We start from the raw sequence: 13,164 nt of genomic DNA on the forward strand, positions 1-13,164 counted from the left end.
CAATAGATCCACCAACTGTCAAGTTGTAACCCTATTTAACCCAAACAGATCCAAATAGAATCACAAAGAATTCTAGGTATCACTGTGACGCAAAAGACAATTGACTGTTTCCCACTCCCGTTAGACATGCAATTGCAGTCAATCACTAAAACATGCTACTCCAGTAGCTTGTACAAGGCTAGCAAAATTTTATGCTGGTTCCGTTGAAAGTAACACTTTAGTATAAGCCATCTATTCTGCTACAGGCATTTGTTCTTATCTTTTCAATATTGTGAATATTTCACTGTGTTGGTCTCTAAGTTGCAAATGTAGTCTTCTTCTTCTTCTTCTTCATGTGACTGTTAAATTTGGCTGCATACTTGCCTTAAGGCAAGGTTGATCCACTTTTGATTGGCTTGCTTCTTATCCCCTCCTACCTCCCACAAAAAAACTCTAGTTCTGTGGATGAAGATGGCGATTATTTCATAATATTAAGTATACTCTTTACCATTTTATATGTAGGCGGGTGCTTTGATGATTGTCGGTTTACTTGCAAATAAAGTTGCTTTGTCACCTAAACTTGTCAAGAGTTTGATTCGATCAATTGCTGAGATTGCTCGGGAGGATGCAAAAGAGTCAGCTGATTTGCAATGGTTTCGATTGTCACTTATGGCTTTGATCAACCTTGTTCAGGTGATCATTTTTGTAGGCATCTAACTTTCCGGTTACATAAGCTTAGAAACATCAGTCATTTTTTTGCACTTATGCAGTATCCTTTACTAATTTGTGATAATCTTCTTGTGTTTCATCGGTTTTTCACTGTGTTTTGTGTATATCAAATTAGACTTTCATTTCATTCTTTTATACTTGTAATTACTATTATATGAAACCTTTTTGTTTATTGTAAACAAATGATATTATGATGGCTTCTTTTATTTTGCAAATATGTTGTTAAAAGTGATTTATAAATCAATGACTGCTTGAGATCCTCAACTGTACATCCTATTCTATTGAATTTGTTGTCATTTTGATATCTCACATGTAGATATCAATGGGAGTTTTTCTTGACATTTTATTTTCTTTTCTTTCAACAAAGTTCTCAATTATCAACACCCTCGTGATGCCCCTACAAAAGGGTTCTTTTAGTTGCCCATTGTCCGATGCATAAATATTGAAGCAATTATGACATTACTAGTGCGATGCTTTTTTTTAAGAACATATTTTCTGGAGACTGACAATATTAGATACTAGAAACCATGACAACTAACTTTAACAGGTCAGCATCCTTACATTTAGAATCAACTTGCTTTGCCTTAAAAAGAATTAATAAAGGTGACTTAAAAGGTTTCTTTACTTATGTGTTCTTTTATTTTTTTGATAGGTTGTGTTTTTTATTAGGTTTGACTTAATTATTTTTCCTTCGTAGTTCCACAATGACCTTAGTATGGCTTCAAGCATCAAATTCTTGTCTTTATAATTATGCCTTTCTTCATTCTATGCCGATATTCCACTTACTTGGACTATTTTCCTATCAATTAAATACATGAAGGAATCCCCATCAATTGGATGGTTTGATTCTCATGATTTAAAGTAAGCACTCTGCCTAATTAATTTGTAAATCATTGACATATTTGTAATACGAGTTATTGAAAATAAAGGAGCAATTATCAACTTCTTGTTCTATCAAGAGGGTTGGTATTGCTCCTTTATTAGCCTTTCAATTGCTATTGATTACTTGCATAACATGCACATGTCAGATATTATTTTCACTTGTTTTTGAGGATGTGATGACCATGGTTGCTGCACTCCCGTTTTGATTTACAACATTTGATGGTTTTATTGATTTGTACCCCTCTATAAATTCACTTTTATTGTTGTATCTCTAGTTGTTATCTTATAATTTAGACTAATATCTTTTTATTATCTTGTACTTTCTCAAGGAGAGTAATCATTGTTATATTCTCTAAGGTCTTGTTTGGTTATGCAGTTCAGATGAGATGAGATGAGATGAAATGAAATATTTTGAATAGTAGTGAGATTTTTGAGTTAAGATGATATGAAATATTTTGAATAGTAGTGAGATTTTTGAGTTAAGATGAGATGAGATGGTTTGGAAAAAAATGTGTTTGGATGGTAAGATGAGATGATAAAGTTTTTACTTTTTGGGATTTGATAAAGGGGTGGGTCCCACTAATGATTGAAATCATTTTATAATTATTGGGTAATAGTTATGAATATATTAATGAAAAGTAATATTTATAATTGATTAAAAAATATACCATAAATAAATTTATATCTAAAAATATATATATATTTTTAATGTTGGCCGAAATTACTCTATATTCCCACCAAAAATTGAAATGGTGGATTTCGGTAGAGGGGAAGAGGTGTGAACAGGGAGGAAAGGGGAAGAGGCGTGAATAGGGAGGAAGAATGGTCTCGAAATGGGATGGGGAAAAAAGAAAAGAGGGCTGCGGGAATCAAAGAAGAAAATAGTGCTTTTGCACTGTTCACTTCACTTTTTACTGTTTATGTCAGTTATTAATTTCAAAACGTAGAGATGAAAGAAAAACAACCCACTTGCCGTTTGGATAGGCAGATGAGACTTGCCGTATAACCCAGATGAGATGTAGTTTGTATCTCATCTGGGCATCCAAACCGGGCCTAATAGTTGTAACGCTCTTCTCTTTCTTCTCAATGGCTAGAACTCTCTCTTGTTCAATGGCATCAAAGACGTCTAACTCATTCAATGGTTTTTGCCGCACTTGCATATATATATATGTATGATGTATGTATGCGTTTGTGTATATATATATATATATATTATATGTTACATGTATTTTGTTTTTTCCCTCATTTTTTAGTTTGCATGAAATCTGTCAGATGCAATCTCTGGATATGTTCCCAAAGAAGGCATTGGAGACTCTGAAGGATATAAGGTAGTCCTACTGCCTTTAACATTTTTGAGGATATGACATACTTCGCAGGCTATTTTCTCATTTGTATTTGCTAAAATTTTTTCATGCTCCCATTTGTAGAGATTTGGCTGTAATCCTTATGGGATTGTCTAAGGAGTTCAATATTGATCGATTCCTTTCTATGCTTATGGAGGTTCTGGTTGACTTCAGGTGGGAAGCCCATTGTCATTCCCAATAATCCCTGTTGATGTCAACTCTTATATTCAGCATTTGTTACTGATTATCATTCATTTGCAGCTCTTCTGATGAATTGTGCCATCTGGCTTTGGTATCAATAGTAGAGACAGTCCCCATAAAGCATTTAGTTTTCCAGTTGGTCAGCAACGTGCTATTGTCATGCTTGAAATTGTCTAAAAAAGTTGGCGATCCAGGATTATCTGAATCTGGTACCTTATTTTTGTTTTTCTTTTACATCATGTGTATATTATATATTCACACACATGGATTTTTTTTATGTTTCATCTTCATTTACTCATAATTTCTGCAAGATTATGGGATGTACCTTGAGCGACGCATCCTCAGATGTGTAGCTTGCCTTTCTTTTATCTGATCCTAGAGCTACATCATCGAGGTTTTATTATTTTGTACAACTATCTTTAGTTGGTTAGTACTTATCAAAAAAAAAAAAAAAAACTATCTTTAGTTGGTTAGTTCTTATTTCTCACCGTGATTTTGGATTTTCATTAGGAACATGGGCAAAGAAAATTTTGGTAGTGGTTAGCCAGCATTATCCATCTGAACTGCGAAGAGCAGTTTGCAAGTTCCTTGAGGTTTCTTGACCATATTCTCTCTCTCCCTCTCTTTGTGCCCCCTCCCCCCTCTCTTTGTAATTCCAAGACTTTGATCTTTTGGAATTTTTTAATAGGATACTAAACCGCAATCTAAGAAAGGGGAATCGACATTTGAGATATTGGGGAAGGTGCTGGATGCAAACTTGGATACGTCACTTGGTATATCAGATTCAAAAGTTTGGTTTGCGTTGCATCATCCAAAGGTATTATATCAGATTCCTGTACTTGGGCCATGCCTATTTCTTTTATCGGTAAAATGCTGCTTTAGCGATAAAAAAGTTTGGGATTGCTTGCTTTGGTAATGCTTTTACTTTATTTTTATCAGAATTTTTTCCTATCAATATTTGTTGTAGTGTCTTTTTATCCATCTATAATGTGGTGTAGGCTGCAGTCAGATGTGCGACATTGTCTGGTTTAAAATCCTCTGGGCTTTTTAAATCCAAAGCTGTTGATTCGCAGGTATTTTCTAGTCTCTGACATATATATGCATGTGATATATACATTTCTTGTGTGCATGTGTTTTCCATTGTGCCATGCATACAAAGAGAGAAAAAAGGCGCCCCGGGGGGGGGGGGGGGGGAAGAGGGTTTTTTGAAATCATTTCCACATATCAATGTATTATACCTTTGTATACTGATTCCACATTCAAAATATTTTGCTCATAATTTTCTTTTCTCTTGTGGACCAGAGCCTTGTAACTATTCAGGATGCAGTATTACGGCAGCTTCACGATGATGATCTAACTGTGGTTCAGGCAGTTCTATCTTTAGATGGATTGTCGGATATGATTACTTCTTACGATCTTCTTAAAGAATTGCAGAATGTGCTTAAAAGATGCATTGGCATTCTGATGTCGGGTGAGTTTGACATGTAATAAATGATCTGGCCTGAATTGTTTTGTTCTATATGTTCACTATCTCAGCCAGTGCACTTATATGGTTCTCTTCTGCTATAATTGGTGGCTGACATTATGCACTCGATGATGTTTGGCATCTAATTTTAGGTTTTGGACTTCAGTGTCACCATAGTGAATTAGCTCCTGTTTACATCTGTCTAAATGTTTATGTATCCAAAAAACATCTGTCTAAATGTTGATTTGAAAGGTGGTAAAGCCTACATATGATACTAATTTCATTGGCTTTCCATGGGCGGTCTATTTGTTCTGGACTCACTTGCCTAGATTGGTAGTTTTGATTCTATTTCTTATTTGTGTCTAGTTTTGATAGTAGCTGTGGTCCCCTCCCAATTCCCCAATTGTTAGACCGTGATACAAATATGAACTAAAAAGCCACCTTATATGTTGCTTTTAGAAGGCTTACATCAGGATTGTGGTTTTCAATTGACGTGTCTTTGTTTATTTTTAGAAAGCTGGTGTATCATGTCTTATTTTACAAGAGATTGCTAGGTATTATGATTCCCTTTTGGAGGAGAAATTAATTAAGGAAGCATTGACGAATTGACTGGATAGAGGTGCAATAATTAGTATGATTGAGAGTGTAGGCGGAGTCAACTCATATTGTAGTTATGTCATCAATAAAATATTGTTTGCGGATAAATTTTTTTTGTAGTTATGTGATGCTGAGAAAGATATTGCAATGCATGGTTTTTCTGGCCAAAAAATTGGCATCCCTAAGTTGGACATGTTTGGGGTCTAAATGAATTTATGCTTTTATTTTCTTCCATGGTTTTGTATATCAAATTATACAATTTGAACCTTTGGCCTGCACACCGTTGAGGAAAAGTTTCTGTAAGCAACGGAGCTATACATTTAGGATCTACAGAATGGTTACTCATAGAGAATAAGGATGAACAGAATTGGCTCTTTAATAATTGGATTTTGGAGATTCTTAAAGTAGAAGCTAGCTCATTATGAACCTACATGTCTCATTTCTTGTTCTGTTCCCATTTGTAGGTTCATCAGATAAAACTAATCTAGCTGCTGATGTTGCTGTTGCTTGCCTGAATAATGCCAACTCAAACATCCATCATCATGATGATGGCTTGAAGACATTTTCTGCCATGCTGTTTCCTTTACTCTTAATTCTACCAAAGGTTTTGTTTTTCTGTGTTGAACCTGTGTTTGGTGGTTGATTTTTTTTGGTTTCCATGTAGCATATTATTTATGTTTCTCTGTCTTTGGTGTTTGATTTTTCTATCTTACTACCTACAGACACAGATACTGAATTTGAAAGCTTTACAATTAGCCAAGGAAGTAAAATGGCCACTTTTCTCTGATCTTTCTGGTGCCTCCAGAACAAAAACGGTAAATTATATACTTGTGAGATTCTGTTCACTCCATTATGCCAGTTGTCTTTATTTTTGCCAAAACACCTGTGCGAAGAGTTTGTGGGTAATTTTAATGTTCCAATTATTCTTGGCTTTCCACGTACAAGGGAAAATATTGACTCATCTGTGCATGTGTGTTGCAAGAGTTAGGAAGTGGTGAGTAAAAGACAAGAGAAGGAGTTTCTATATGTGTTTGCCTATATGCTTCGTTTTCGTTTATTGTTTGTATTCAATTTTGTCTATGAGAAGATATATAAGCCTACAATAGTGAAGGACTATGGGTGTTTTGATATTCTATTTCCAAACTTTTGTCTAGTCAACTTCCAAAACAAGAAGGCATAACAAATTTGGCTTTATATAAATAGGCTTGACCAATTTTGGAGATTTGAAACATGTGTCTGGCTCAATGTCTGTGTCAAAAGTCTGACATAAAAATTGTCTATCAAGAGAACAGTCCCGTGTCAAAAAAACATTCCGTATCTTGAACTACTCAATTTCAAAATTTCATTCATTAGGCTTGGACTGTGTTTCATAATAATATGGACTCATGGCTGGGGTGGATTCCTGAGACATCCCCATGGTACCATTCTACTTGCGTAATATACAATTTTTCTGATCCATATTCATCTAATATATATTTTTCTTTTTTTACCATTTTTTCTTTTAATTTATATTTTCTCCCATTAGGAAAGTTGTATGGTTAGTTTTCATGAAGTTGCATATGAAGTGCAGCCATCGCAACCTGGAAATCTTTCTTCAATTAACATGAAGACGATTACGAGTTTGGCGGAGACCTTTTTGATGAACCCTGAGGAAAACTTGGCTTGGCTTATCAGTAGCAGTTATGATTTCGAGTCGTCGAAGACACTCTTCTTTTTAATGCTGATGCAATCATTTATGATGCATAATAGTACGTTCTCTCTCCACTTCTACTTTTTTTCTGCAAGTACTCAAATGCTACTCATTCCATGTCGCTGTGGCGTTCCACAGCATAATCACTGGTTTGCGATGTTTACTCTTCTATCAAGTAACTGATGCATGTCTTTCTTATTTAATTTTGCAAGACTGGTTTTTCTTATTTAATTTTGTATTTAATGCTTTTTTTGATGAATCTGGGATTCTGATCTATGTATTTTCTTGTTTGTTAGAAAGTGGTCAATTTTCAGTACTGTTTGAAGCTTGCTATCCAGTTTTGAAGAGAGAGTTGGAAGCATTGGAGTCTCTGGTTGATGTTTCCATGGAAGAGGTAGGAAAGAAAATTAATAGCAGTTGGATTTTGTTGTTAGATTCTGTGTTCATCCTGATGGAGTTGAATTCTAATTTTTTCTGGTTGTTTGGTCTGTCTTCCTTATTTGATTAACAGTTCAATCCAGAAATTCTAAGTTGGGATTGCAAAAGATTTTTAGAGCAGATGTTTGATTCTAATCTCAGAGCATTAAATACAAAGATCCTGATTTGCATATTTTGGAGGTTACTGGAGAAGTTGATATCAACAGTACATGGAGATGACTTGACGGTTAGTGATATTTCTTTCTTTGGCTGTTTATTTTTCTTGTCTTCTAAGGCTGCTCTGGTGAGTAGTCTTTGACATCATTGCTGGATTTTTAAGTTTTCAGTGCTGGATATGAATATTTATGATCATTGCAGGATGCTGATGACAAATGGGTTCTCAGGCTTCAAGATTTGTTCATTTTTTTTGCTACCTCTCAGTTTAAGGATGTTTTCAAGGAACACATTAATTACCTTGTCACTAGGTGCAAGACAGCTCCTGCACATTTTCTTTCTAGATTTTTTACAGAAGAAGGTGCTTATATGGATTCTCCTTTTAGTACTTGCTTTCTTCTTCTTCCATTCACCTCAAATAACATTCTCTGTCACCATTGCTCTTTCTGTCATTTGCTTACCTTGGCTTGCTTATTCGCTGCTGGTTTTTCCCCATTCTTCAGTTCTAGTTGTTATTGCTGCTTTTCCTGGTGTTTATATCTACCTCTTTTGTTGTACATACAGAACTTTCTGGCTTAAATCGAACCTTCACAATGTGTTGAACCATGATTTTTTTTATTGAGTGAGTGAGAAAAAACACATGGTCAAGCTTGGTACAGGGGAAGTAGAAAGGGTGAAAACTGAAAAATTAAAAAATATTGAGGATAACTACAAAAAATACAAAAACCCAAAACTCCAGGAAAGGTAAAGTAAGAATCTTTTGAGTTGTGATCCAATCAATGGGCATAAAAATGACTTCCTGGATATATGAATGCAGCACTTGAGAGAGTTGGTATAACTACTTTGTTTTTGCAATATTCTTGGGCTTATGGACCTTTTTTTTAAGTCGAAGTCCTCAGTACTTCACTTTTTTCAGTTTCTACGCTGTTGCTGCTAGTAAAGATGAAGACGTGAAAAAGCACGCGTCATCCAAAATTGAACACTTTCTATATCATTGTTTTTACTTGGAGAAAAATGAAGGCCAATGGGCATGTTGTCATTTTTTTAGTGCACTTGTTGCAGGTTTTTAGCATGATATTTAATAATTTGAGTTTTTTCTCCGAGCTATTTGGTACTCCAATCTTTTGTATTTTTTCTATTAACTATTAAAGTAGTCAAATTCAGACAGATTATTCTCTGACTTTTAGTTGTTGAACTTTTTATCTATTACTCTCAACTATGATCGTTTTGGTTGTTCCGTTAGACCCATTAATGGAACCCTCACCACGTGGCTCATAAGCCACATCATCACCAATAAAAATGCGTCAAGTGTCACAACATATAAAAATAATATATATTAAAAACTTTTTTGATGGGGAGGGGAAGGGGAACCTCCCGCTTCTGATCTGAAAGTTTATTTTATTAAATCAAAAATATTTTTTGATTTTTTTTTGGGTTTTTAAATTTTTATTTTATTTAAATTTTTTTTGATATTTTATAATTTTATTTGTTGCAACACGCGGTGCATTTTTATTGGCTATGATGCGGCTTATGAGTGGGTTCCATTTCCATTATTGGGTCTCATGGATGTGCAGCGGATGGATCAAAATGATCCAAGTTGAGAGTACATCGATGAAAAAGTTCAAAATTAAAAGTTAAGGAGTAGTTTATCTAAAGGCCAAACTGCATAGACCATTTTAGTATTTAACCCTTTTTTCAGTCAATCATTTGATTGATGAAGATAATTTGTTTTCTGGAAGTTTTATATTTTTGAGGCATTTTCTGATTCTTTGAATATTTTATTTTGAATCAATTTGCCTTCACATTGATCCTATGCTGGCTATTCCTTTTTGTAGGTGTTCCTGTTGCTGTCAAAATTGAGAGTCTCCGCTGTTTTGCACTCCTTTGCTTTCATTCGGAAGATAGATTGCCAATTGAACTTTTTGCTGAATTTCCTTCAGTTCTTGTACCATTGACCAGTGATAACCAGGTATCAATGTCAATTACCATTATTTAGTATCATTTATTTTCATTGCTGTGGCAACTTTGAGTTTCTAGATTTTAGGAAAGGGGTTTCTTAAATATTTCTACTGTAGCTGGCAATTATTTACCTCCTGCAGTTGTTTCATTGAGTGCATGCGTATTATTAGGTTCTGATTCCTTAGGATCCACTGTCTTTCCTTTTAGGATATAAAGGTTGCTGCAATGAACTGCATGGAAGGACTATATGCACTATGGGCTCGTGCAGACTTTTCTAGCAAGAAAAATGGTATCATTGCTGTCGCAATGAAGTTGTTATAAGATCTCTCTATTTTTTGCTCTAGTATGGTCATATTCTCAATCTATTCATTGGCAGGGAATAATTGTATTTGGAGTCATTTTCTTGGTGAACTTTTGGGCTTGATGGTTCAACAAAAAAGGCTTATACTATCAGATAAACAATTCTTGCCATCATTGTTAGAATCTTTGCTTAGCTCATCTTCCTGTAGCCTTCTAGTGCCTCAAAGTATTCAACAGAGGTAGGTACCTATGAAATGCTGTCGTTATATAAAACTTAGTTTATATAATATATATATGATTTTTCTGTTTATGTTGTTGCCTTTTCGGTTGGATTTTGGAATTATTTATTTGGCGGATTCTTTTTACTGTTCTCCTTGAGATGTGTACGACTAAGGATGCTTAACATCCAAAATTTAAGATTTAAATCGAAGGTCCCCCATGGTTGTTATTCATCAATACAAGTTCAGAAGTACTTCTCCCATGAAAGAATACGATTCCTTTGCTGGATACTGCTTAATTTTATTTACTACAACAATTTTAGTAGTTTCTAGTGTGAGGGGTATATATGGTTTATACTAACATTTTTCTTACAAATTAACAATTTTCTTGATTGAGGGATGTATTGGGTTTCATATATTTTGAATGTGTATGAGTCTTATTGTTTACTTATATAAAAAAATAGAATGTGTATGAGTCTGAGGATGTGGACAATTAGGCACCTCTTCTGCTAGTACTCTGATAACTTTTTTTTTTTTTTGGGGGGGGGGGGGGGGGGGAGGTGTTGGGTTTTTCTCTTGATGTTTGTTTCCTTTTTTTTTAGCCTGCCCCAATACTTGATATTCAATTATTTTAAGATTCTTGTGTGTTGCGTGATAAAAAGATGCAACTAGGATAATAAAACGAAGTCTTGGCAAGTTTATCATTTTGGAGCAAAAGTGTGCACAATTTGGATTGTGATGCCTAGTTAGCAGCTGCCTTGGGGTTTAGGATGTGAGTTGGTTGCTTTAGTTCATCTTTTAGTGGCCAAATTACTATGTTGCATCTGTTGATCTTAGGTATGATCTTCATTAATATTTGTAAAAAAAAAAGGTATGATCTTCATTAATATTTCTCATGTCGTGTTTCTGGTTCCTTCATAATGCCTTTCGCCTTTTGAGCTGTGGAGCTTATAATTGAAATTCTCTCTCTTCACCTCTCCCTCTCCCTCTTTTTACATCTTATGGATTTATTGCTTGGAAAGTAGAAACTTTTTCATCATGCATTTGTAATGGTTTTTAAATGAACTTTTTTATCAATAATATTTTGAGGAGTATTTTATTTTTTATTTTTTATTTTTATAGATGATCATATCATTTTTTCTCTGTCCTTCAAGAACAGTTTCCAAGTATTTAGTTTTTAACTAATGTCCTTTAATAAGCATATTCTAATCCTAGTTTTTTATTCCCCAACCTTCTTTGACAGGTTTGATCAATCTACAAAAGAAAATATTCTTGCCTTTATTTTGGGTTCTGCTCTCAAACTTTCTGATTATGGGAAGGTTTCACACTATCTTTTATCACCATAATTCCATGTTTATTATTTCATTTATGTAGACCTTCTCTAGATGCTTTTAGTAGGGGGGAGATAAAATTAAATGGGACTTGAATGTCATATGCAGCTAATGATTCTATCTTTACTCAAAGGAATGGGCAGTGCTGTTATGCACATTAAGGATGTCAAGTCCTTTTTATCTTTACTTTTGGAAAGACGCAGTCAATATTACTTTGAACCGGACAAGTCTTGCCAGAAATTGTTGAAAAATGAGATTGAGATCCTATGTCTTCTTCTGGAGGTAAGTTAAATATGGTTCTGAATGTTTGTGAATTTCTGCTTCCCTTTGTCTTTCTCTGTGTTTAATTTGGACTTCATCGTCTTGTTAAATAGAGCTGTGCTTCGAGCTCTTTTCTTGATGAATATGCTTTTGAAGATTATTTATTGAAGGCATTGCAAGTAAGTTGGTTGCAACTTGTTTAAGATTTGTTCCTATATTCTGGATATTTCTGTTGCCTTGATGTAATGACATCTGGTGTGGTGTTGGACTCTTCAGTTGGACAGCATGGCTTCAGAAGACCCAGCTGTTATACTGCCTATTATCACTGTTTTAAAAAAGCTCAATTGTCATCTTTACAATGGGTTGCAGAATGATGTACAGGTGACTTTTACTCATTAACAGGGACCCATGTATTGCTTGGAAATCCTATTGAGTCTCAATATTTTTCTTTAACTACTTTATGTAATCATGGAACAACAATGTATGTTCTCTCCTATGCTCTTTTTTTAATATAAAATACTTTTTATTCCTGTTATGGCTGAAATCTGTCATTTTGCTTTTTTGTTCCAAGCAGGAGCGTCTGTTTTATCAACTAGTGTTCTTATTTAGGCATGCTAATGGTGATGTACAAAATGCAACCAGAGATGCCTTGCTGCGGTTAAATGTTTGTCTCTTGCTTTAATCAGTTTCTTTTCTTTGTTGGAGTACCTTCAGCAATTTTTGTTATTGCACCACTTATCAAGTATTTTAAATCTGCTGGTAGAACATTTTTGCTTTTGCTTAAGCTTCTACTTCAATTTTGGACTGTTATTTGACGCTCTGAAGGAGAATGCAATTTAATTTCATAGTATGATCATGATGACCAACCTCTGAGGAGAAAATGAATTAGTATTCATAAGAATATAATGGAAATTAACACATTGAAAAAAAATTATTATGAGAACTCCGTGCCTGAATGAGGTGAGTCAGGCTTCATCTCTGATGAGCAAAACGGATAAGGAAATCTTGGTGCTTTTGAAGTCCTTCTTACTGCCAGTTTACGGGTGAAATGGTTCTGAAAAGTCCGAAGCTCGATCAAATTAGTTGTAAATCACTTTTGTTGGAGAGTCGACTGTGATTTATTTTTGAGAAGCTATAAAAACTTTTGTTAATAATAAAGTATAGGTGTAACCCAGATATACAGGACTATACAAGAGGACACCTAGTTTAGAGGTAGTAGTAGATACTGGGTAATCATGAAAGCTTAGTCCATTGAAATCTATAGCTAATGCTCAAAGGAATTTTGTTTTATGAAAAAAGATGTTTAAGTTCATCCTTTTCCTTTCTTGATCTTCGAAGTTCCGACCATTCCTCTCCTTCAAAATGTACCAGAAAAGACATATGGTGGCCATCATCCACACTGTTATAATTTGTGGATTGCTGTATAAACCCTTACAACTTGCAAAGAGATCTACCTCCCTTATGGGCATTACCCATGCTAACCCCATTCCTCACAGTAGTTTAACGTTGATGTTGATTTACAATATGTGGATTGATTTTTAATGATTGGACGAAATAGATGGGTACTCAGAGCCCTTTATTCCCTTGATCTTCAGGCTAGTTTTTTTATGCCAGCTTA

General features: G+C 34.6%; 1 protein-coding gene across 3 annotated transcripts in view; it reads left to right on the top strand.

Moving 5' to 3' along the window:
* LOC121260965 (uncharacterized protein At3g06530) overlaps positions 1-13,164 on the top strand; it is a 34,845-nt gene that overhangs the window by 2,493 nt on the left and 19,188 nt on the right. For 2 of the 3 annotated variants that reach the window (XM_041163081.1, XM_041163083.1), the window contains 22 exons: positions 502-672; positions 2,863-2,918; positions 3,018-3,107; positions 3,195-3,343; positions 3,645-3,727; positions 3,823-3,951; positions 4,133-4,207; positions 4,437-4,605; positions 5,661-5,800; positions 5,919-6,011; positions 6,722-6,944; positions 7,183-7,280; positions 7,398-7,550; positions 7,682-7,838; positions 9,313-9,446; positions 9,644-9,725; positions 9,813-9,975; positions 11,198-11,273; positions 11,394-11,567; positions 11,660-11,725; positions 11,823-11,927; positions 12,121-12,210. In XM_041163081.1, coding sequence (XP_041019015.1) covers positions 502-672; positions 2,863-2,918; positions 3,018-3,107; positions 3,195-3,343; positions 3,645-3,727; positions 3,823-3,951; positions 4,133-4,207; positions 4,437-4,605; positions 5,661-5,800; positions 5,919-6,011; positions 6,722-6,944; positions 7,183-7,280; positions 7,398-7,550; positions 7,682-7,838; positions 9,313-9,446; positions 9,644-9,725; positions 9,813-9,975; positions 11,198-11,273; positions 11,394-11,567; positions 11,660-11,725; positions 11,823-11,927; positions 12,121-12,210 — 2,676 coding nt within the window. The remainder of the gene's footprint in view (positions 1-501; positions 673-2,862; positions 2,919-3,017; positions 3,108-3,194; positions 3,344-3,644; positions 3,728-3,822; positions 3,952-4,132; positions 4,208-4,436; positions 4,606-5,660; positions 5,801-5,918; positions 6,012-6,721; positions 6,945-7,182; positions 7,281-7,397; positions 7,551-7,681; positions 7,839-9,312; positions 9,447-9,643; positions 9,726-9,812; positions 9,976-11,197; positions 11,274-11,393; positions 11,568-11,659; positions 11,726-11,822; positions 11,928-12,120; positions 12,211-13,164) is intronic. The other variant, XM_041163082.1, reaches the window with a different exon arrangement.

The sequence above is a fragment of the Juglans microcarpa x Juglans regia genome, chromosome 4D (assembly GCF_004785595.1).
Source record: "Juglans microcarpa x Juglans regia isolate MS1-56 chromosome 4D, Jm3101_v1.0, whole genome shotgun sequence".
In the NCBI taxonomy this organism is placed as follows: Eukaryota; Viridiplantae; Streptophyta; class Magnoliopsida; order Fagales; family Juglandaceae; genus Juglans; species Juglans microcarpa x Juglans regia.